This window comes from Camelus bactrianus, chromosome 1 (assembly GCF_048773025.1).
Source record: "Camelus bactrianus isolate YW-2024 breed Bactrian camel chromosome 1, ASM4877302v1, whole genome shotgun sequence".
Classification (NCBI taxonomy): domain Eukaryota; kingdom Metazoa; phylum Chordata; class Mammalia; order Artiodactyla; family Camelidae; genus Camelus; species Camelus bactrianus.
The window spans coordinates 920,115-943,909 of record NC_133539.1 but is presented as its reverse complement, the minus strand read 5'-3'; the positions used below and the strand labels follow the sequence as shown (position 1 = coordinate 943,909).

At 63.1% G+C, this 23,795-nt stretch overlaps 1 protein-coding gene across 10 annotated transcripts in view; it reads left to right on the top strand.

Annotated features, from left to right (window-relative positions):
- COL18A1 (collagen type XVIII alpha 1 chain) overlaps nt 1-23,795 on the top strand; it is an 83,916-nt gene that overhangs the window by 43,156 nt on the left and 16,965 nt on the right. For all 10 annotated transcript variants that reach the window (XR_012511141.1, XM_074376355.1, XM_074376308.1 and 7 more), the window contains 15 exons: nt 5,982-6,526; nt 11,332-11,427; nt 12,204-12,263; nt 13,995-14,124; nt 17,228-17,304; nt 17,701-17,886; nt 18,167-18,193; nt 19,314-19,376; nt 19,482-19,568; nt 19,887-19,940; nt 20,162-20,320; nt 21,110-21,172; nt 21,726-21,752; nt 22,932-23,063; nt 23,253-23,315. Coding sequence is in view for 9 of the 10 variants with exons in the window: in XM_074376355.1 (XP_074232456.1) it covers nt 5,982-6,526; nt 11,332-11,427; nt 12,204-12,263; nt 13,995-14,124; nt 17,228-17,304; nt 17,701-17,886; nt 18,167-18,193; nt 19,314-19,376; nt 19,482-19,568; nt 19,887-19,940; nt 20,162-20,320; nt 21,110-21,172; nt 21,726-21,752; nt 22,932-23,063; nt 23,253-23,315 (1,769 nt within the window). In the remaining variant the exon portion in view is untranslated. The remainder of the gene's footprint in view (nt 1-5,981; nt 6,527-11,331; nt 11,428-12,203; nt 12,264-13,994; nt 14,125-17,227; nt 17,305-17,700; nt 17,887-18,166; nt 18,194-19,313; nt 19,377-19,481; nt 19,569-19,886; nt 19,941-20,161; nt 20,321-21,109; nt 21,173-21,725; nt 21,753-22,931; nt 23,064-23,252; nt 23,316-23,795) is intronic.

Here is a 23,795-nt window from a genome sequence, read left to right as displayed (position 1 = left end):
TCCCCCAGGCCCCAGAGAAAAGGGAGTGAGGCCCTACACAGGGGAGGGCGGGAACACGTCCCAGGTCCCCTGGTGTACCTGTGGGTGGGCCAGCAGGAGGCTGTCCCCCAGTGATCAAGGAGTCAGAAGGATGGGTGTGGGGGTCATGGGGGGAGGCCCCTCCCGAAAGAGAGTGGGCGGCCTCGGTCCTGAGGAGGGAGTGTGCGCAGAGGCCAGCGCTCCGAGGAGCCTTCCTCCTGCAAACCTGCAGATGACCTCCCCCACCCCTTAGGGCCACTCTGCCCCTCACCTCATCCTGGCTGCTTCTCCCTGTGTGAGGTTTTTATCCCAGAACTAGCTGGTGACACACGCACCCAGGCCACACAGGAGGCTGCACTGGACGCAGCTCCCGCGCCTCCCTTGTTGAACACAGGGCGTCTCTGGATTTGCAGAGACGTGGTATGAGTGTCCCACGGCCACTGTAACAAGTGACCACACGCTCGGTGGCTCAAGACAACACCAAATGCATTACGTTTGGAGTCAGAAGTCAGAAATCAGCCTCTCTGAGCCAAAAGCATGCTATCTGCTGGCTGCGTCCCTCCTGGGCCCTGGGCCTGGTACCACGTCTGCCTTTTCCAGCATCTGGAGGCACCTCAGAGCCCTGCCACCACCTTCAAAGCCAGCCGTGTCTCTGTCCTGGCTGGGAGAGGTTCCCTGCTTAGGGTGTGGTCACAGTGGGTGACCTTATCTCAAGGGCCGTGACCACGGTCACCTCCGCGAAGTCCCCTTTGCTGAGGAAAGTGACACCCACAGGTCTGGATGTCACGGGTTGGACACCTCTGGGGCCTGTGACTCTGCTACCATAGTGTGTGTGCCATGCACGTGCGCACACCCACACGTGCGTGTGTTCTTACTCTGCGGATGTGGCATCACATTCTGTGTATCTGAAAGTTCCTCTCTGTCTGCCCCGTGTCTGGGAGTCTCCCTGTGTCACTAGAGGGCCGGTGGCCCTGCCCACCCTCCCGATTTCTTTGTCCCCTGTCCATTCACTTGTGCATTAATGGCCCAAGGCCTGAGAGCTTTGGGCGCTGGGTGACGCGCCCCAGTCGGGGATTCACGGCATCCAGACGCCCGGGATGGTCTTCTCTTCTAGGTCATCAGAAATACTCCCCGAGGTGTGAGTGAGCTGTGCTGCACGTGTGTGCAGACGCACGTGCTGTAAGCGTGTTGACGTCCACAGGGTCGTGGGTCACCTCCCCGTTTGAGGTGCTTCACAGACTAGGTGTTTGTGGGGTGTTTGCCCTCTGTCTCCTCTGGGACGTGGAGGTGAGGGCCCCGGCCGCAGCCGCCCTGACTCGGTTGCTGTGTGAGTGGGAAGGCGCTGGAGGGGCTCCTCCAGGCACGTAGTCAGGTTGTCTCCCTGAGGTGGCCACGTTCCATCTTAACGGGCAGGTGGGGTGGGAGAGGCCCCGGCTGGGGTCTGCACGGACAACGAAGACTTCCTTCCGACGTGTGGTCGGGCGCGGCTGGCGGGGCCTGGAGCGTCGTGCACCTGTGGGTTGTTAAGTTGCCCTCCACTCTGTCCCACTCAATGGGTTTCAGCTTGACTTCTGTTGTATCTGATAGCGGTGGTGCAATATTTGTTTACTTTTTGTTATCATTTGTCTGACTTTTAAAGAAGAGTTTATTTTTTTAAAAGCAGATTTGGGCTCACAGCAAACTTGAGGGCAAGGTACAGAGAGTGCCCGAACCCCTCCTGCCCGCCGCCACCAGCAGCCCCGCCAGACGGGCCTTCGTGGCTGTTGGAGAAGCTGCAGTGGCGCGGCGTTGCCCAGAGCCCACGGTTCACACCAGGGCTCACTCCTGACGCTGTACGCTCGGCGGGTTTGACAGATGTGCCGTGACATGTGGCCACCGTGAGTGCCACGCACAGTGTTCTCACCGCTCTGCAGACCCTCGGTGCCCCACCTGCTCTTCCCTCCCCCACCCCAATTCCTGGAGACCACTGTTTCTTTTTTCACTCTCTCATAGTTCTGCCTTTTCCAGAGTGTTGTAAAGTTGGAATCATGTCGTTTGTAGTCTATTCAGACTGGCTTCTTTCTTAGTAATGTCTTCTTGACTTAATCCCTTCTTTTTCGGTGCTGAATAGCATTCCACTGTCTGGATGGACCACAGTTTATTTATCCGTTCACCTACTGAGGAAAAGACATCTTGGTTGCTTCCAAGTTTTGTCAAATTAAGTTGCTAGAAATGTCTGTGTGCAGGTTTTCATGCACGACTCCTTTGGGGAAACACCCAGGAGCCTGGTTGCTGGGTCCTACGGTCAGAGTGCGCTTAGCTTTGTAAGAAGCTCCCAGCTGTCTTCCAAAGCGGCTGCACGGTGCTGCGTTCCCACCGGCAGGGCCTGGGGGTTCCTGTGGCTCCCCGTCCTCACCAGCACTGGGTGTTGTCGGCGTCTGGCTTTTGGCCCTTCTACGAGGTGGGTCGTGGTAACTCATTTTTTTAATTTGCATTTCCCGGCGACGTCGGACGTGGAGCACCTTTCCGTGCGTTTATTTGCGTCCAGCTGTCTTTGATGAGGCGTCTGTTCAGATCTTCTGCCCACTTTTAATTGGGCTCCTCACTTCCTTATTTTAAAGTTTTAAGTGTCCTTTATGCATTTGGCTTAACAGTCCTTTATCTAACCGGTGTTTGGCAAATATTTTCTCCCAGCCTGTGATTTGTCTTTTCATCCTCCTCAGTGTCCTCTGGAGAACAGAGGCTTTTCCTTTTAAGGAAGCCTCGCATGTCAGCCCTGTTGTGAGTCGTGTCTGTGACGTTGTCTAAAACGTCGCTGCCGAACCCCAGGTCATCCAGGGCTTCTCCCCGTTACCTACCAGGAGCTGTACAGTTTTGCATTTTACATTTGGGCCTGTGACCCACTGTGAGTTAATTTTTGTGAAGGGTGGGAGGTCTGTGTCTGGATTCATTGCTTTTTCTGCACGTAGTGTCCAGTTGTTCCAGCACCACTGGTTGAAAAGCCAGTCTTTTCCGCGTTGTATTGCCTTTGCTTCTTTAGGAAAGATTAGCTAGTTGTGTTCCAGTGGGTCTGTTTCTGGGCTCTCTGTTCTGTTCCACTCGTCTGTTCGCCTGTTCCTTTAGCAGCACCGCATGGACGACACTGAGTCCTGTTCGTGAACGTGGGACCCCTCCGCATCCCTGTAGTTCTTTGGTTTGCTCATCAGTCCCGCAGGTTTCCTCGTGCAGCTCTTGTGCAGGCGGCTGTTGTATTTACACCCACTGTAGGTGGAAGCAAGCATGTCATCGTGGGGCTGCTGGGGTAAGTGGTGTGTGTGTCTGGCTTCATCGCTGGTTTGTAGGGAAATGCTTGGCTTTGTACAGTCACCTCGTGCCCCACGACCCCCCGTCATTGCTCATCCAGGAGTGTTTTCTAGGCCATCATTTTGGAGTTTCTCCATTTGGGTTTTCATGTCGTCTACAAACTATTTTTTTATTTCTTCCTTCACAGTCTGTGTGCTTTCCTTCCCTTTTCTTGTCTCACGATGGTTAGAACTCCAGCAGGATGTTGAAAGGACGCAGTGGGAGGGCCGCCTTGCTTCTTGTACCTGGTTTCGGCGGGAGAGCGTCAAGCTTCTCACCATGAAGTATGGTGCCAGCTGCAGGTGTTTTGTAGACAGCCTCCATTCCTAGCTTACTGAGAGCGTTCATCATAATGGATGCTGGAGTTTATACAGTCTTTTTTCTGCGTCTAGTGCTATGACCGTGTGGTTTTTCTTCTTTAGCCTGTTGATGTGACGACGGGAATCGATCGTCAAATGCTGAACCAGCCTTGTGGACCCGGGCTCAAGCCCCCCTGGTCGTGGCTGGCCTGTTTGCTGAAAGGAGACTGTCTTCAGCGAGGCACGCCCCGACTCCGTGGTCTGGGGGCTGCGCCTCCGGCAGAGCCGTTGCCAGGCTGGCGGGCGGGGGGCCCACGGCCCCGCTCGGGATGCCTGTAACCGGAGGGCGGACCGGTGATCTTAGGGCCGCGGCATTCGGTCGCTTACTCCCGAAGGGAACCATGAAGAATTTTGTGGAGCGGAAACCGGAGAACTTGGGAGAGGAGCTGCTCAGGCCTCTCTGGGGTCCCTGGGGCTGCCCCTGGAATGCGCTGTTGTCTTCCAGCCCAGGATGTCAGCGGCTGCTGCGTCTCGCGTTCTTAATTGATTTGGAAAAGTGCAGGCTGCCTGGGAGGAAGGGCGGTGCTGAGGCACATCCAGGTTTAACTCTGGGGATAGCTGAGTTGGGACGCCAGGGCCACTGGCACCCAGGCTGGCGACAGTCCTGTTTCCAGATCTCAGAGCCTCTCCTGGGCGGCCACCTGGGCCCTGGGCCCTCCTTACGCAAAGGGACCCAAAGCAGCCAGCATCTTGGTGGACGGCCGGGGCTCTGAAGGCGGGGTCAGCACCTGTCCCCTCTGCTCTGTCCCGGGAGGGACCAGACCCGCCTGACCCCCCACTCGGGACCCGGCTCCGGGTGCCCACTGACACTGACGCGTGCTGACACACTGACACCGTCGAGTACATTCACATTCGGGCTCAGCCGAGCCTTCCTCAGGACAGCCACACGCCAGCAGCCGCTTCCCAGGAGGGCATCTCCCCGTGTGCCCGCCTCCAAGGTTGTGGGTGAGGTCCTCTGAGGAGAGGCCTCTGTGGGGCCCGTGGCCAGACCACGCCCCAAATCACAGCTCTGCCTGGCAGCACAGGTATTCAGGGAGGGCGCTGGTGGGCAGGCCTCTCCCTGAGTTGGGTTTATCCCTCTCCTGTGTCTGGCAGTGGCCTCAGCCCCAGACAGGGAGGTAGGCCCCGTCCTCCCCCCCCAACCTTGGACACCCCTGGTCCCAGAGATCGTCAGAACCCCCAGGATGTCGATGCAGGCTGCTAGTGGCCCCTGCACGCCTAGGAAGCAGCCCACCCTGTGCTGCACCCACGGCTCAGCCAGGTCCAGGCGCTCGGTCAGCTTGGGCACCATAGCCGAGCCTGGGCCCACACTGCGGAGGGGGCGCCTATGGTGGGGGCCCCAGGACTCTGACGACCAAGGAGGAGGGGGAGGAGAGCCCATTGGGTATTGGAGAGGGTGGATGGGGCCGGGAGTGTGAGCAGTTGGTTACGGGGAAAGCGGGGCCCTCCTGGGTCACCCATCATGCAGCCCCATCTGGTCAGGTGGCCGTGGCATCTGCTGTGGGCGGAGGCAGCGAGGAGCCCCACCTCCCAGGAGCCTTGTGAGGCAGCCGCTGCCGGGTAAAACCCCCCCAGACTGGGGGCTTGGGTGGGGTCTGCTGTGACGAGTGTGAGCAGACAAGGAAGACACGGGCTAAACAGGGCCCCTAGAACCGCAGCCCCGCTCACCACCTCCCTTCCTGGGGGTTTTGTTCATTTGGGGCTGTTGCTAGTGTAGACACAGCTCAGGGCACATCCTGTGTGCAGTCTCTCTGGGGTGTGGTGGGGTTGGGGTGGGCGGGGGTGCGGGGACCAGTGCCCGGGGCATTTCTCCTAGGGGTCCCAGCATGGGGATGGGGGCGGGGTCCGAGCATGGGGGTGGGGGCGGGGGTCCGAGCACGGAATGGGGGCGGGGTCCCAGCATGGGATAGGGGCGGCGTCCAAGCACGAGTGTGGGGTTGCAGCAAGAGGATGGGAGTGAGCCGTGGGTCTGAATGTGGGGTGTGCGTGGGTTCCTTGTGCTAATGGGGTCGGGTCGCTGAGCTGGCCTGGCCTGCCGCTGCGCTTCCCACCGCGCTGGTTTCCGAGGATCTGCTGTACCCCACCTGCGGCCTTGAGCCGGTGCGGGAGGGCGCGGGGCTCAAGGCAGCCGTATCCTTGCGCAGCGCCTGGATGGACGCGGGTTGTGGGGAGCCGCCGAGTCCCTGCCGGCGCTGCAGGGGAGCAGGACGGTGCGGGCGGGAGGGCAGCCCGCCTCGGTTTCCGCCGTGGCGCGCGGCCTCACTGGTGTCTTTCTCTCTGCAGACAGGGAAGGCTTCGAGGTGGGGCTCCAGCAGCTGCTCGGGGAGCCCCCGCCCCGGCAGGTCGCCCTGGTGCACGACCCCGACGTGGGGCCCGCCTACGAGTTCGGCCCGGAGAGCGGCGGCGGCCAGGCAGCCGAGAGCCTCCTGCCCGGCGCCTTGTTCCGCGACTTCTCGCTGCTGGCGCGCGTGCGGCCGGCCTCGGCGCGCGCGGGCGTGCTGTTCGCTGTCACCGACGCGGCGCAGGCGGTGGTCTCGGTGGGCGTCAAGCTGGCGGCGGCGCGCGGCGGGCAGCAGCAGGTGCAGCTGCTGTACACGGAGCCCGGCGCCGCCCGCACGCGCACGGCCGCCAGCTTCGCGCTGCCCGCGCTGGACGAGCGCTGGACGCGCCTGGCACTCAGCGTGGACGGCGCGCACGCCGCGCTCTTCGTGGACTGCGAGTTGGTCCAGCGCGAGCCCCTGGCGCGCTCCCTGCGCGGCCTGCAGCTGGAGCCCGGTGCCCGCGTCTTCGTGGCTCAGGCTGGCCGAGCGGACCCCGACAAGTTCCAGGTAATCGCGATGGCTATCCGCGCCCGGGGCAGGGGCTGGCGATGGGGACAAGGGCGGCTCCGGGGACAGGATGGAGTGAGCCTGCCTGTGGTCAGGGCCTGGGCCCTCAGGCCGCCCAGCTCCCACAGGTCTTTGGAAGGCAGCCATGCTAACCGCTCTGCCACCAGCGCAGGGTCTCCACGGGTCTTGTACACCACTGATGCTCCCGCCTCTCTGTGCCCCAGCCAGCCCGAGTGGCCCCTTGGACCACCTTCTTAACTGGGTACCCACCCCTGCCACCATCAGGAGCCCCACCCTGTGTGCGCATGTGTGTCTGAACGTGTGTGCAGCGTCCCGTGGGTTCCAGGCCCCACCCTGCACCATCACCGAGCGGGGGGCAGGGTCCAGGCTCAGCTTCATATCGTGCACAGAGAAAAGTAAGAATTTCGGGTCAGCAGCAGCGGAGCACCGAGTGGGGGCCTTTCTGGGTCCGGCTCACGCCTGCCGGGCGGGCCCGGGGGTTCATGCCGCGCGCTGGCCTCAGTCGTGCTGATGATTATTTTGCCCAGCTGTGTGGTGCCCCATGGCCAGTGAGCCCCGGGACAGGCCTCCCCTTCAGAGCAGCATGGGCAGAATCTCCCCGCCAGTGACCGGCATGTGGCTGTCTCCACAATGTCCCCAGGGAGCCCCCTCCCCCTCAGCCTGGCCCTGCCTTCATTTAGGGGGCAGGCAGATCCCCGATCCTAGTGAAGTATTTCTCCTGGGCTCTCAGCCCCCACGCCTCTTGGAACCCTTCTCTGGAATCCCGCCTCCTGGAGGTCGCGCGTGGGCACCCTCAGCGGCGCTGATTCTCACGTCCTCAAGTTCCAACACTGCGGCCAGTCTGCAGCTAGCACGCCCCTGCCGGGCTGTCAGGACAGGGGTCCCTGTGTGTGCAAATGGGGGACGTCTGCCCGGGGACAGAAGGCTAATTATCGCCCAGACAAAGACTGCTTGGTCAGAGTTGTTCTAAACCCTGGGTGACGCGGTTCTGACAGCTGACCTTTCACCTTTGGCAGGAACTTTGCCCCATGGGGTCTGGGAGCCAGCAGGACTTTGGTACCAAACTGGGCCTCTTTGTGTTTCCATTTTGATCCTCAAACATGATAAGCTGGAGAAAAGGCAGAGAGCCCTGCTGTCTGGGCAGCGCTGTGTTTACTGGCGATTTGTTGCGAGATTTCCCAGCCTCTTTGAGGTGGAAAACGCCCCATGGGATCTGTGTGTCTTTCACAGGAAAGGGGGGATGGGGCGCCTGCCTCACGGCGCTGACAGGTCACCCCACCATGCAGCGAGGACACCCAGTGTGCCTCTGCTCTCGGCTGTGCCAGGCTGGTGTCATCTGTACAAAGCACGTTTGCCAGAGGAAGTGCAGGCTTTCCTGTCTGCGTGCTCTAGCTTGCATCTCTCGGTTGTCAGTGAAGGCAGACTTTACTACTTCATGTGTTTACTGGCTATTTGTATTTCTTCCTCTGTGACTGGCCTGTTTATTACATTCTGTGTGTGTTTGTTTTAATGGGTTCGGTTTCTTATTGGTTTGTATGAACTCTTTACGTATGAAAGACACTGATCGTTTGTTTTTCACGCTTGCTGCAAATTTTATTTCCCAGTTTTTCATTTGCTTTTTCACCTTGTCTTTTTTTTTTTTAAACCATTGGGACATTTTAAGTGTCTATGTGGTTAAATCCGGCCTGGAGAAGACACCCAGAAAAACTGCTGAAGGTTAGGGAGAGAAGCAGAGGCCTGCCAGGCCCTTCTGTCTGGCTCCAGCTGGGCCCCCGTGGGCGCTGCTGCACATTTCACGTGTGCCACTCCCAGCCGTGTGGCCGGGCTCCTCACGGCCCCGCACACTCATGCTTCAGAACCCCTGTGGGTGTTCGGTCAGACTGTGGCCAGGTGGGAGGAGAACCATGTTGTCTCCGAGGTGGGGGTCCGGGACGAGGTGGGTTTAGCACAAGGCTGGTCCACCTTTCTGAGGCGAGGCTCTTGGGAGAGAGTCGCTCCCGTGTGTGGTTTGTAAGCCTTGGCAGAGACGAGTGGCGAGCCCATCGCCCGCCCACCACCCGGCCCGCAGCCCGGTCCTCAGCCCGCCCACCTCCTGGCCCGCCGCCCACCCACCGCCCGGCCCCACAGCCCAGCTCGCAGCCCACCCCGCAGCCCAGCGCCGGTCCCCACGTCCCTGCAGGTCCTTTGTGTTCTGCCACCAGAACAACGTCTGCGCGACGTTGTTCAAGGTTCATTCTTTTTCTTGAGTCAGTTTGGTAAGAAGTGTCTGTTGGGAAATCCCTAATTCCACCCAGTCATTGCAACATTTTGCTCAGAACATTGCTTCCAACTCTTCTTCAGTGGTCAGCAAACTCCTTTTTTTTTTTTTTTTTTTTTTTTACTTTTTCACGTACTCTGTAGTTCAATTTTTTTGACTTGATTCTCTTTCTTGAAAGTGTCCCTGTTTCCTCTTTCTTGTTTACTTTTCTTGACATGGAACTACCTTCCTCTTTACCCAGGTTCTGTTTGGTTCAGTTGTCTGTTTATTGAGACCCCTTGGGACCCCTGTCCTGGGCCAGGGGCAGGAAGGCGCTTGGGGACGAGAGTCGTGGCCTGGCCTTCCGGGGCCTGCACTGCGGCCGTGCGCCTCGCCGTGACCGCGCACTGCTTTGTTCTGTCACGAGGGTGCTGGAGGCTACGAGTTTTCCTTAGCAGGTGGCTTTGTTGGCCACGTTCTGTAAGAAGTGAGCCATTGGACCCCTGAAGCCAAGAGGGTACCCACCAGCCGCGCTGGGTTTGGGCAGTTTCGGTGCCGGGACGGTCGTGTGGAGCAGGCAGGGAAAGTGCCAGCCCCCTCTGACCTGCCCCCAGACCTCCCTCTGTGGCCCCCAAGTCCAGCCACGGCAGACCTGCTGTTCCTGACTGAGGGGCAGCTCGGGGCACTAAGGTCCCTGTCCCTGGCGCTCTCGGCCACCTGGAGCCGCACGTACCAGTAGTGTAACCTGGTCACAGTGCTGCAGCATTTGTGTAATTTCCTGACTTAATGGGACGGAGGAATGGGGGGAAAGGTGCTTGTAAGAGAGTTTCACGCAAATCGTCGAGGCTGGTACAGGAAGTGTAAAGGAGATGGGACAGTGACAGTGTGGCCCACAGCTGGGGTAGGGCCAACCCGGGGGTCAGCCAGCAGAGGAGGGAGGAGCAAGGTGGGCCCAGGAGGGCAGCAGCTCCCACCCAGGACACAGCCCTTCCAGACGGAGCAGGAGGGGTGGGTCGGAGGTCCCCAGAGCCGAGGTCCCTGGGAGGTGGCCCCAACACCAGTGACCAGAGATGGGCTTTCTCAGGCTCTGATCGTCTGCACACAACTTTTAAGACCAGTCGCCCTAGCAGGGCAGTGACGGGACACATTTCAAACGGTCTGGATTTCATAACATCTGGTTCCAAGTCCGTCAGTGTTTGCAAGGGGCCAAGGGCCCTCGTGGCCTTTGTGCACCTGGCATCTCCCCAGCTCACCGTGTCCTCGGGAGACCTCCGGCTGCACAGGCAGGCGGTGTTGGGGGCCGGAGCCCTGCTGGCCTGCGTTTGCAGTGGGCCTGGCCTGCCGGAAGTTCAGAGCCTCATGGACAGTGTCTGTGTGGGGACAGTCATGCACAGATGTCGGGCACCCTGACCCCCACCTGCTAGGAGCCTCGTGCCCTCCACCCGTCACGGCCACAGACCAGGTGCCCCCAGGGGAGCTTCAGAGTGTGGCTTTCTAGAACTTTAGTATCTGGCCCCTCGGGACTTCCCTGGGGTTCTCAGGCCTGGTAACTGTCACCTGGGGCCGCCCTGCTCCTCTTTCAGTACAGCTGGGTGGGCTGAGAATTTGCATCCCAAGCATGAAGCGAGTGCTGACCCACCTGAGCCCAGAGGCCACCCTCGTTCTTCAGTCTGGTGTGGCCTGCGCTCCCCGTGGGCGGGGGCGCTCCTGGAGCCTGGACGGTGGGGGGGAGGGTGCTGCCCACACAGGAGGGCGGGGGCTTGACTGCAGGACTCCCGCTCCTGGCCTGCAGCTCCCCACACGTGTGCTCGCGCACACGCACACTTACGTGCTCTCCCACGCACACCCTCCACACGCCCTCCGTGGTGGTCGGAGCATCCCAGGGTTCCAGGGAGGAAGGACACGTACCTGTCGAACAAGGCAGCCACTGCCCTTGGCCGAATCCCCTCCTCGTGGCTGGGGGCACTGCCCCTCTGCAGACCGGAGCTCCAGACCCGGGTGGCCTCTCCCACCTGCAGCCGGGCTTCTGGCCCTGGGGTCTACCCGGGGCCCAGGGGCCCCCGTGCCTGCTGGATGCTCTCTCAGCACCCACCCAAAGCGGTCCTTCGGGTTAGAAGGAGCCTGGGGGAGGCCAGGATGGAGCTACGTCTGGCGGGGCATGAGCGTACGAGAGGGACCTGCCAGGCAGGCTAGGCTCTGGACACAAGCGTCTGCGCTGGCCCAGGTGTAACAACAGGCTGGTCTCCCCCGACTCAGCGCGTCTACCTCCTGGCCTGCGGGGACACCATCCGCCCGCCCTGGTCTCACTGTCCTACCTGGGTGCACCGCACACCCCTAACACCTTCCCCTGCAACAAGACCACGGACGCCTGCAGCGCCGGGTCCTGGCACCAGCGCAGGGCTGGGAGCACGTGCCGCTGACAGTGGTGACGAGGGAGTAGTGACGTCACTGCTGGAGTCGCCCTCAGATGGGCCCGGCTGCCAGCCGCCTGCACCCTGTGCCTCCTGCCCCCGGCCCCCTGGGGACCTTTCTCTCCCTCTGCGTTCAGGGGCTGATCTCAGAGCTGCGGGTGCGCGGAGACCCCCAAGTGAGACCCTTGCACTGCCCGGAGGACGGGGACGACCGGGACGACGCGGACGACGGGGTGAGTGGCCCTGCTGCAGTCGAGCAGGGCTCCCTGCCCTGGCGGGGACACAGCTGGGGGTGGGGCCTTTCCTGGAACCCCAGGGTGATGGGACTGGAAAGGCCTCCTTTGAAAGAGGCGTTCCAGGCCCGTGTAACCCGGGGTCAGGTTTCTATCTACCTTGTAACGTCAGAAAGAGCTTCCCTTGCTTGGAACTTCCCACTTAGAAGCACACACGGGACACAGAGTGAAGGTTAAGTTAGAACCACCCCTCAAACAGCCAGCGGGTGACACAGTCGGTAACAGACGTGTGAGTGAGTGTGCACGTGCGTGAGTGTGCGTGGGCACGTGTGCTGAGTGTAGTCACATGGGGCCTAAGGCGTGGAACACCCCGGCTCTCAGGTGTGCAGGACAGGTGAGGAGGAGGAAGGCCGTGTCCCCGGGGGACCTCAGATCTCAGCAGTGCCCCATGACCACAGCGTTAGGAACAGAGCGAGGCTGTCCAGCCACGTGCAGGGACCGGGCGGGACGTGAGGGGTGCATCCCTCTGCAGGGCCTCTCCTCCCTGGCCGTGTCCCAGAACAGCGTCCCAGGAACAGGGTGACAAGAGAGGAAGGCGTTGCTCTGTGGCCCTGTGTGTCTGGCCAGGAGCCAGACTGGTCTCCAAGGGGCCACTCTGGTCCGTCTGATTGGCACGTGCCTTCCTGATGGCCCCCGAGACCCCGGCCTCCCTCCGTCCTGGGCTCCCGGGCCCTGCGAGGGGCTTTGGTCACCGGCTTGTCTCCTGAACCCTGCAGGTGTCCGGAGACTTCGGCAGCGGGCTCGAGGGGACCCGGGAGCGTCTCGGGGAGGAGGCGGTGAGTGCTAGGAGGCCGAGACCGCCCTCCGGGCGCCCGTGGAGCGCGGTCGGGCATGTGTGTGCGCACACGCGTGGGACTCCTGAGGGCTCCCTGTGTCACGAAGACAAACCCCCGGCTGGAAGCCAGCTGGGAGCTCGGCCTCAGGCTGTCGAGGGTGCACCTTCTCGGCTGCTCGAGGGAACGTTCTTTGCCATCTGGTTTCTGGTCGGGACCTTCCTTGGGTGTCTGGGGTGACCTTGACCTGTGTTTGCATCTCTCGTTGGCTTGCGGGGCCGTAAGGGACTGACGGGCAGGAGGTGAGGCCTGCCCTGCTCTGCAGCTCACGCCCCCGGGACACAGGCAGGGCCGGGCATCTCGGGTACAACAGGGACGGCACCTCCTCCCGCTGGACAGCCGTGTTGCCCCCCCGCCCACCGCCCAGCACCCGGCTCATGTCGCCTCCTCCCAGGGCTTGGCCGTCGAGGGGCCGTGACGGGCCGGGTGCTGAGCTGCCCTGGGGCGGACAGTGGGCGGCCTCCACGCACCTGAGGAGAGGCTCCCTGGCCCTGCCGTGGCCGGAGCAGCTCTCCGGGCAGCAGCGCTGGGGTGCTGGCTCTGGTGCCTGGCAGCCCCCTGCACGGCATCAGTGAGTGGTGCCCCCAGCGGCCCTGCCCTGGGTCTCGTGGCCAGCATGTCCTCAACCATTGCACCCAGGAGCCTCCGCACAGACTAGCACATCTGGACGCGGGGAACCACGGGGACGGTGGTGCCCAGCGATGCCGAGGAGTGAGGTGCTGCAGACACAGGGCCTCTCTTAGCAGACGGAGGAGGTCAGAGGCCAAGTGGGGTCCCTGTCACACACCCCCAGCCTCCGCACCCTGACCTGCCAGCCATCCTTGGCCAGCTCCTGCTTCAGAAAACCTGGCAGAGGCTGCAGTGAGCGGGCTTCCTTCTCTGGGGTGTTGGCCTGGCTGACCAGCTGAAGGCCCCGGGGACCTTCGCTGAATCGGTGGGCTGTGGCTGTAGCGGGAAGGTTGGGTGTCCGGCTCTGGGAGCCCTCGGACGGCCTCACAGGGATGCTGGTTCCGAGCACCTAGACCCGCACTGTCTCCCAAGCAGTGTCGCCAGGGAGCCCGTGCCACAAGGGGAGCAGTGGTCGCAGAAGCACCTTCACTGCACAGAGGAATGTGCACCTGTGCCCACGTCCTCGAGGCTCCACGTGCCTCTGGGGACAGGGAAGCCAGTTTTCAGAGCAGAGCCGGCCTCATCCCCTCAGGTCGGGGGTGGGCAGAAGTCACCGCGTCATGGTCCTCACCAAGCACGTGTCGCGGCCACAGCTTCCCTTGTGCGGTGAATGCGGGCGGCTCCCTCCGTCTGTGGGCGTCTGTGATGGAGATGACCGTCTGCCCCTCACTGTCCAGACCACGGGCAGGAGCCAGGGTTCCTGAGGGTCTCTGAGGGGCCGGGTGGGGGGCGGGCTCGTCCATTCCTCCAGGTGCGCGGAGCTCAGGAGCTCACGGGGCGAGGACACCCCACCCCCATGAGCCCTTCAGAAGAACACAGCTCTGGAAGGTGCTGGTCTCTTCTGTCTAAGGAGCAGTCTGATGGTTTCTTCTTCCCTTTCTTAAAATACGTGAATACTTCACTTTGTAATCAGATGCATCTGAACCTGACGTTCTCACCAGGACGTGCCCTCACGGGCCACCCGTGCCACTGAGCTACAGAGCTGTTCTCCCCTCTGTCCTGCAGGGCGTGCCCCTGGAACCCAGGCTCCCCGAGGCTCCCCCGGTCACTTCTCCACCCTTGGCTGGAGTTGGCAGCGAGGAAGAGACCAGAACTGACGAAATCGAGGAGGAAGCCACGGCGTCTTGGTTAGGAGGTAAAGCTTCTCCGGGGATGCCGTGCGCCTCGGCGGTGTGTGCGTGTGCGCGGAGTGTGTGCCCAGCGTGTGTCCGTGTCTCTGTGTGTCAGGCGAGGGGCTCCCGCCCGTCACACTCATGCCGGACTTCGGGGTCTGCTCCCACCTGACCCCTCGCTGCCTTGTGTTTTCTGCTGCCTCCGAGGGGCTGGCGGGACTGGCCTGAGGGTGCCGCCCCTTCCCAGCCTGGGGGCAGCGGAGTCCCCGGACGTGAGGCCAGTGCTGAGGGAGGAGGTGCAGGGATGCCTCTGCCCAGGGCCGCCGCGAGGAGGCCGGTGTCTGGGGCCAGGAAGCCCCTATGGACTCGGAGCCCGGGACGCAGTGGAGGTGGACGTGCCTTAGCGCACAGCCTGTCGCCGTGTGACAGGCGGCCACAAAGTTGCCTCGCTGTCGCGAGTGGAAGGTCGGCCCACACGGCGCCTGGGGCTGCCTTCCCTCCGGGAGGATCGGGTTCCTGGCCTTCAGGTGTATGGAGGGTCCCGCCCCCCATGGCTGTAGGACAGAGGTTCTGGGTACCTCACTGCTGTCAGCCAGGGGTCACTCTCAGGTTCGAGAGGCCACCGTACCCCCAGCTCCCGGCCCAGCAGCCCAGGCAGGTGGAGGCCTTCTCACCCTCCGGATCTCCCTACCACCTCTCCCGCCTCCTCTTCTGTGTGGGGGCCTGATGTGAGGACGGGGTTCCACACACTCTCCTGTCCTGACCTCAGCAGGTGTGACCTGTGAACGACTCTCCAAGGCCCCTGCGCACCAGTGCCAGGGTTAGATCTGACCCAGCAGCCAGGGGACGGGGGGCTTAGGGAGACAGCTGCACAGCTCTGTCTGCCACACTCACGCCAGAGGTTTAGGAGATTGCACGGACTTCTTGTAACTTTGGAGAAGAGCACGTACTGCTTTTTAGAATCACTGAAACAATGTGTGTCAGTGCGGCCAGCTCAGGAGCAGGAAAGAACAGGAGAGAGTTGCTCGCTGTCCCCGGGTCCCCGCTGTTCGTGCCCTGTGTCCTTCCATCGGTGCTCGGGGACGTGTGCCTGTTGTATCTGACGCTTCTCGAGGGCACGGCCGGGTCCCCAGCATCCTGAGTGAGGGACGCCCCCGCCCGGGCCGCAGGGTCCGCCTGCCCCGGCCCCGCTGTGCCCTGCGGCCTGGGTCCCGGTTCAGGGGCCATCTGGGGCCCTTGGGAGGCTGCCTGACGGGTCTGGGGTCATTTTTTGTTCGCCTTTGTTTGGAGGTTTCATCAGAGTGTGTTTGACGGACAGCGCTGTGTCAGACCTGGAGGTCGTCGAGCTAAGCGGAGCCGGTCGGACGAGGCGGGCAGGCCTCCTGCACCACGCTCGGTCTGTGGGCTGACTCGTCGTTTTGTGGGCAGTGACCTAGGAGAGCGAGGTCTTGGCTTTGGTGCAGTTAGATGAGGCTCTCACGCTGGTGTCACATCTGTCCCACAGGGTGAGGCTTCCTCTCAGGCCTGGACCCTGGACGTGGCCCCACACGCCGCGCTGGGTCCACGTCCCAGGGGCTCCGGCCCGGTCTGCCGGGAGGGCCATGCTTTGCCTGCTGCGTTGCATCCGTGCCTTTGCTGAGGACTGCGCGTGTGCGGGCCCTCTCCGGACCCTGCTTTGTTTGCGGCGCGTCTGACCGTCTTGACAGCTGTTCCTCAGGGTCCCATCGCTTGGCTTTGTAATCTCCCTGAAACCGGGCGCTGTGAGGCCTCCGGCTCTGCTCTTCCTTTGCAGACCTGCTCTGGTGCTCCATGTCCGCGTTTTCACAGGAATTTTAGATTCAGTTTGTCAGGTTTTGCAAGATGGCGTGCTGGGGTTTTGACTGGAGTGTTGCTGATGCTGGAGGTAAATTTGGGGGACGGTCTTGGGCGGCCGGCAACGCTGTCTTCTGACTCCAGAACACAGGGCCTCTCTCCTTTTGTCCATTTAGGTCTTTGCTTTCTCTGAGCGATGTGTTTGCAGTTCTAGATGCTCTTTGGGGCAGGGATTTTAAATTTGCCTTAAATCACGGTCATTTAGGCCTGGGAGGGTTCCACCAACGCGGGCACGGGGCAGGGCTGCCCTCTGGTGGCCGACTGGGGATGCATGGTGGGTCCGCGGTGGGTGCAGCCGGGGTTGGTTGGGGCTGCTGGGCACCCAGGAGGCACTGACAGGAGGCTGGCTCACTGAGCAGTGCCCGGGGGCAGGCGCTGGCCGAAGGCAGTGGTGGGTGTCCCCCCGTGGAGCGGCCACAGGTGTGCCCCTCGCGGGTGGCCCATCCATATTCGGTTTAAGGGCCTCGTGTCCCGTCCAGCCCCCACGCTCAGCGTCCAGCACTGTCAGAGCAGGACCAGGACTCAGCGAGGGCAGAGAGCCCCCAGGAGCACGTGACGTTTAAAAGTGGCGTGAATCCTGGCTTGTAATTGACTCAGCAGAGCTGACACTATTGGAGGAAAGCTTTCGGGGAGCCCCAGATTCGACTCCATCGCGAAGGGGAAGATGCCACACCACACCCAGTCGGGTGTGAACCGGCAGGCGGGGGAGGGGAGGCGAGCAGGACGATGTGTCGGGCCAGGCGTCCACACTGCGGGCGTCCATACTGCGGGCGCTCTTCTCCATGTTCCGTTGCTTTTACAGCTCTGTGGGAACCACCCTTAGCTCAGGCCAGGGGTGGATTTGGCCCGCGGGCAGACCCTCGACGGGTCCTGAAACCCCCACCGTCACCCCTCCAAGAGGAGCCGCAGGGGGTCTGCCGGGCCTGGCAGGTCCCCAGGGCCCGCGGGAGACTTGCGTGTGTTAGGTCACCACGCAGAACGCTGCTGCATTTCCCGAAGGCGAGTCAGGCTCTCGGACGCTCTGGCTCTCGGGAGACATGTGGCATTCGGGGAGAAGGGCTGTGATGGGAGCAGCCGAGTCTGAGGACTCGTCCAGAGGAGGAGTGATTGAGTGTGTGAGGCAGAGGGAGCTGGGGCGCCTGCTCTGGGCCCGGCTGGGACTGAGCACCGGGCCATGGGCAGGGGCAGCCCTGGGAGCAGGGGCGGTGAGCGGAGGCCACCCTGGGGTCTGATGGCCACCTGTGCCTCCCCCAGCTCAGACCCTCCCCAGCTCAGGCGCCGTCACCGCGTGGGACAGGAGCGTGTGGAGCCCTGGGGGCAGCCTGGAAGAGGTGAGGCCACCTCCCCGTGACCCAGGACCACGGGGACCCCAGGGTGGTCGGTGTCCTGGGCCTGCCCACTGGGGCCCCCGCTGAAGCCCTGGGGCTCACAGTGTCCTTTGTGCCCTCTCCCACACCCGGTGCGTGGTGGGTTGTGGTGGGTCGTGATGAGCACTGCAGCCACCAGGTGTCCAGGGCTGGGGAGGCCCCCGGGCTGAAGCACGGGGAACCCATGATCAGACGGGTCTGCGGGACGGCAGGCAGCCCCCCCGCCAGTGCCCACGTGTGTCCGCTGAACATGTCCACTTTGCATGTCCTGCGTGTGTCCCCGTGCCTGTCCACCCCATGCCCAGCCCAGGACAGGTGTGTGGCTCCTGCCAGCCTGAACCCTCTCCTCTTTGTCCCCAGCGAGGCCTGAAGGGTCAGAAGGGGGAGCCAGGCGCTCAGGGTCTGCCCGGCCCGGCGGGTCCCCAGGGTCCTGCGGGACCAGTGGTGCAGAGCCCTGATGCACAGCCTGTTCCCGGGCCCCAGGGACCCCCTGGACCCCCAGGACCACCGGGGAAAGATGGCGCCCCTGGAAGGGATGGCGAGCCTGTGAGTACCCGTCTCCCCTCTGTCCAGTGGGGGTGGGCGCTTGGGCAGCAGGATCCTGGCCGCTCCATTCCCGGGGCAGAGCTGGAGGGTGGTCGGGGTCCAGGCGGAGCCAGCTCAGGGCCAGCGGGCACAGACCCAGACCACAGCGCCCGGACGGAAGGTGCTCCAGCTCTGTGCGTGTAGCCGCCCTCCGGGGGGGAGTCATTTTGCGGAGGGGCCTGGGGTGGGGGTCCGTTTCCATGTTCAGGCTGGGCACTAATGGTCTCTCTCCCGCCTTCAGGGTGACCCCGGCGAAGATGGGAGACCTGTAAGTTGCTTTTCTTTCAGAGCCTCAGTTGTAAGTGACATTCCTGCAAGACCCTCAGGCTCTCCCCACACCCCCGGCCCCGGCCCCGGCCCCCACCCCCCGTGTGTCTTCACACTCACCGCACTGAGAGATTTCAGAGTGAAGCCATTTTGAAAATGCAACTTGATATTTGTTAAGAAAATAGAAGTTTAAGTGTTGATGGAAAAATACCAAGCTATGCATGTGTGCTGAGATGTTCGGACTCCCAGGAAGCCAAGGAGACAGACAAAAGGTGTAGCTTCCAGGCTCTTGGAGAAAAGCCTGTAACAGAGATGGACGTGGGGGTCGGGGCACGACACGTGGGAGAGAGGTGCTCGCAGGCGGCGTCTCGGGCACGTCAGTGTGAGAGTTCACACCGTAAAACACTCAGTTCAGATTTTTAAAGATCGACAAGTGCTATTTCCAAGGAACAAAAAAATTACACAGGAAGGTTCCAGCGGAGGTTTGGGGAACAACAGCGCAGAGAACAGTGGCGGGGGGCGGGGGGCCTGCGGGGAGGTCAGGAGGGGGGGTTGTGTGTTGACACGGGGCTCGCCCCAGCCTCTTCGTACCTGAGGACGCAGCTTTGCTCAGCGTGGTGGGGGCCCGGGCAGAGTGAGAGCGCACGTGTGTGCACGTGTGCGCGTGAGCACGCGGAGTCCGGGACCCAGGATTACCAAGCTCGCTGAATCAGGGTGCATTGGAGCCTCCGGTCCAGGAGCCCGGGGCGTGGAGGCTCAAATGCATTGAGGTCCTTGAGGCCGTGCGGCCTCTGCCCGCTCACCCGGGCAGTGTACGCGTGAGCACTGCAGTCCATGGTGCCCCCAGCACACGTGGGCGCGCACACACATGCAATGGGCAGAGCGTCCACCCTCCGGCGGGGTGTCTGTGGGACACTGTAGTCACCCCGCTGGGGGGCCTCACGTCTCCGAGATCGGTGGTGCCCACCTGCGACCCCCACGATGTCCTAGTTGCCTTGGGAGGGCCCAGCCCTGTCTGCTCGGCACTGCTCTGGGGGCACGGAGCCCCACGTTGGTGGCTCAGCCAGGGAGGGGACGGAGGGGCCTCCTCCTGACCAAGCTGCCTGGCCTCTGTCTTACAGGGAGACACTGGGCCACAGGGCTTCCCGGGAACCCCAGGGGACGTGGGCCCCAAGGGTGAGAAGGTGAGAGAGTAACCTGGCTGGGCGTGGGGCGGGCGCGTGCCGGTCTCCATTGCTGACCTGAGGTGGCGTCGTGCACCTGATGTGACCAGGGTCTTCTGTTTCCAGGGGGATCCTGGGGTTGGGCCAAGGGGACCCCCAGGACCCCAAGGGCCTCCAGGGCCACCGGGACCCTCCTTCAGATACGACAAGCTGGTGAGCCCTCCCTGTTCCACCACAGGGTCTGCCTGCTGTCCCCTGCAGAGGGACCTCCCGCCGTGCTCAGATCCGGCACTGGCCTTCCCGGGGCGGGATGTCCAGGACTGGGACAGTTGCCTCTGACTTCGGGGAGGGGCCGGGGCCTTGCCTGCCTTCCCTCTGGTGTTTTCTTCTTGGCCGGGGAGCCCATGGTCACTTCGTTGATTCTCACTGTGAAAGTCTTGCGTGGTGAGGGCCACGGGGCAGTGCAGGGGCGCAGGCTGAGCAGGGGACGGTCTGGGCTCCTGGTGACAGGACTCTGGGCTTTCCCCTCAGACCTTCATTGACATGGAGGGGTCCGGCTTTGGTGGCGACCCGGAGAGCCTCCGCGTGAGTGTCCCTCAGCCTGTGGCCGCTGCCTGCCGTCCCAGGGCACCAGTGCTCCCCGTGGGGGGACGAGGCCGGGCGGCAGGGGGTCACCCTCAGCCTGTGGCCGCTGCCCGCCATCCCAGGGCACCAGTGCTCCCCGTGGGGGGACGAGGCCTGGCAGGAGGGGGTCATCCTTTGGCTGTGCTGCGTGTAGTGACTGTTCTGTGTTCTTCTGTGTCCAGGGCCCTCGAGGCTTCCCCGGCCCCCCTGGGCCCCCTGGCGTCCCAGGCCTGCCCGGAGAGCCGGGCCGCTTCGGGATGAACAGTTCGGATGTCCCCGGACCCGCAGGCCTTCCTGGAGTGCCTGGGCGAGATGGGCCCCCCGGGCCTCCTGGGCCCCCGGTAAGGCCTGCCTCCCCTCACTGGCCCTTGTCCGCATCTGGGCTCACCCAGGTTTGGGGGGGCAGTGAGCGTGGGGCCCTCCCCTGTCTGGGCACAAGCCTCCCTTACCACCTCTGCACTTCCCAGTCCTCCCCACTGCCCCCACATCCTCATGGGGGACTCCCATCTCTGGGCCTGAGTGGGCAGCCCTGTGGTTCTGGCTGTGGACCTGCTGGTGCCCAGATGCAAGGCCGCTCGCCTCCCTGGCTTTGGGTGGTCAGCTGACCTGGTAGAGGCCACCTCCAGGGGTGATTCTCGTGGGGTGGGGGTGGGCCCCGCTGCACAGAGCCCATGTTTGGCTGACTCACTGTTCACGGGGCCCGCAGGTGCTCACTGTTGTCACGGGGGCCCAGGGAACCAGCCATGTGTGGCCCGGTTTTCACCCGGTGAGGTGCTCTGGACGTAAAGTTCTGCAGGCACATGGGTCCCCCTGCTGAAGGCCCGCAGACCTGTTTAGTGAGGGCCACGGCCCCAACATCATGTGAGGCCGCCCTCTCCCCTCGGGGCTGGCAGCCCTTCTCATCCTCCCGGTTTGATTGGCAACTTAAACTGAAAAGAGGGCGCTGTCTGAGGGTCCTCGACCGCGCACCGTGGGCGGATCTCCTGGGAGCCGGGGACGCTGGGCCTTGTTGGGGACCTTCCGGCTCTCGTCCAGAAAACCTGTGGTCGTGCGGGCAATCCGCTGACCTGCAGATCCTTTTCGGCGGGGGAGTTCCATCTGGCCCTCCACTCTGCTTTTTTCTTCCCCAGGGACCCCCAGGTCCTCCAGGAAAAGAGGGGCAACCAGGCGAGACCGGCCAGAAAGGCAACCTGGTAAGTCACCCCCCCCGGGCGTCCAGGGGGCAGAAACCCCGCAGGGTGGTGCCGCCCAGGGCCGCCAGCGCTCTGCCCCGACAGGCAGCCACCGCCCTCCCGCTGGCACTGCTGCGGTGGCCCCGACAGCCTGCCTGGGGCTTCCCACGCTTGCTTAGAGCCGGCTGCCAAGGCCCCTGTGAAAGCGGGACCTCGCTGGTGCTGTTCCCAGCGGTTAGCCGTCAGGAGCCGCGCTTCCCTGCGGTCCCTCCGCGAGGGCCTGGCTGTTTGGGGCTCAGCAGAGGCAGCTGTTCCGAGTGAAGCCTCTGCTCAGAGCCGCTGCTCTGCACCACGGAGCTCGAGGGGCCTCCGACCCCCGCTGAAGTGGGGGCGAGGGGGGACAGCCAGGGGTGCGCCAGGGCCAAAGGGGACACTCAGAGCCTTTTTTGGGCGGGAGAGTTGGTATAAGGCGAAACGTGACCTCGTGGGTCGGGGTGAACTGAGACGCTGTTTCCTTTTCTCTGGCCGTCGGCATCTCCGTCTGACGGGCGGTAACTCTCCTCTCCTCCCGCAGGGCGAGGTGGGCGCCCCAGGACCCAAGGTACAGACACGTGGCCTGCTGCTGCCCTGTCCCTAAGCGGGGACGGCCCAGCGGGTGGGAGTGCCTCGCGAGGGCGCGGGGGTAGGGGCTGGCGGCCGAGAGAGCAAGCTCCCCTTGGCGCCGGTGGTGGGGCTCGGCCGGGAGTCGCCCCGGCGTCTGGCAACACGCTTGTCCTGACACTGTGTCCTCTTGTTTTGATCTGCGGATGAAACGAGGCCAGATGCTCTCAGAAGCTGGCAGCCCAGCAAACCCTGCGTGGTGAAGAGGTCCCGGGGCTGGAGGGGGTCGGGTGCTGCCGCGCCCCGGGGCGCTCCAGAGCGGGTCCCTCGCGCGCTCGCTCAGGGCTGGCCCTGCGGAGGCCACCTCGGTGCAGGGCCTCATGGCTGCATCTGCTCCCTCCCATCGCGGCCGCCCTGAGGCCCCTGGGGAACCCAGACCCCCCCGTGGGCTGGACCGGTGGGCACTAACCAGAACCCTCCGGGAGTGACAGGGGCTGTCACCAGGGAAGCTGCCCGAGGTGGTGCAGCTCCAGGCCCATCCGCCAGGGAAACCCCGTGGGGAGGCGGGGGAGGACGACGGCTTGAAGGTCCGGAGGGGCCTGAAGGGGAGGCGAGGTGCAGAGTAGAAGCTCCGGTGTGTGGTCACACCCGAGTGCTCACAAGCGGTACGAGCTTTGGGGGTAAACAAGAAACACTGGTGAGGGAGAAGGTATAGGTGGGGGTGGAATTCAGCAAAGGTGAGACCAGGTTCCACTTCTAGTTGGAGACCCTGGACCCCAAGTAGAGACTCAGGTGTGAAGGTAACTCGACTTGGAAAAGACCACTCGAGTTTCTTGAATGAGATACGCAGGCCGGGGTCCATGTCACAGTCTGACATTCAGTTGCCAGCCCCTCCTCGTGGTAGCGGGGTCCCGGGCCCCGGCCTCGCCCCCCCACCCCCAGCACATCGAACCCTGACTGCCCAGAAGGGGCGTGTCGGGCCCCCGCCCCCGTCCCTGGGTCTTGCGGGCGCCCCCAGTGAAGTGGATAAAGCTGGGAGGCCGGAAGGAAGAGCTGCTGCGGGTTTGCACGGCTCCTGGTGTGTTGCTCACCCCCTGGCTTTTCAGACATGAGGTGCCTGTAAGAACGCGCAGGGGCCCGGGGTTTAGCCCGGAGCAGTGACATTCTCTCCCACCCACAGGGAAGTAAGGGAGACCCTGGCCCCATCGGCGCTCCTGGGGAGCACGGCCTGGCAGGAGCCCCAGGACCAGCAGGACCTCCAGGGCCCCCGGGCCCCCCCGGGCCTCCAGGACCAGGACTCGCTGCAGGATTTGTGAGTACCTGCTGTTCCTGGGCCCTGGGCACCCACTGACCCCCACTGCTGGGCAGTGGCCACCACCCCCCCCAGAATCTACCCTGCTCGGCACGACTTGGTGTCTGCCGTGGGCCACTGGCAGCCTTGGCAGGGTCTCTCCCATCTCCAGAGACACAGACCCGAGTGTCCCTGTGGGTTCTCCTGCAGGACGACATGGAAGGCTCCGGGGGACCCTTCTGGTCGGCAGCCCGAGGTGCTGACGGGCCGCAGGTACTGGGGCCGGGTTGTCCCTGGGACTGGCCAGCAGCGGGAGCCAGGAGCAGCCCGCGTCCGGGCCCTGTCCGCCCCCCGAGCCGCCTTTGGGAACTGCAGCTGGTGGTCCAGCTGAATGAGCGGCAGGTTGGGCCCTGAAGGTGGACCTTCCTGGGAAAACCAGTGCAGCTTTCTTTTTGGCTCTGATTTGGGCACGTTGTTACCTGGTTTCACCCCGATCAGAATTTTAATTAAAAAAACGTGGGGATGTTCCTGTGGAATCCCAGTTTGTCACGCCGCTGACGCATACACTGGTCAGGACAGGTTCAGCTGAGCGCTGGACATCCCGAAATAACCGGGCTTAGGCCAGACGGAAGCGCACGGGGCGCGTCCGGGGGCGGGACTCCCAGGAAGGACAGAGAAAGGGCTCCTCCCCTCAGGAGCCCGGGGGGGTCGACACAGCCCCAGCAGGGATGTGGGGGGACCTGGAGCCAGTGT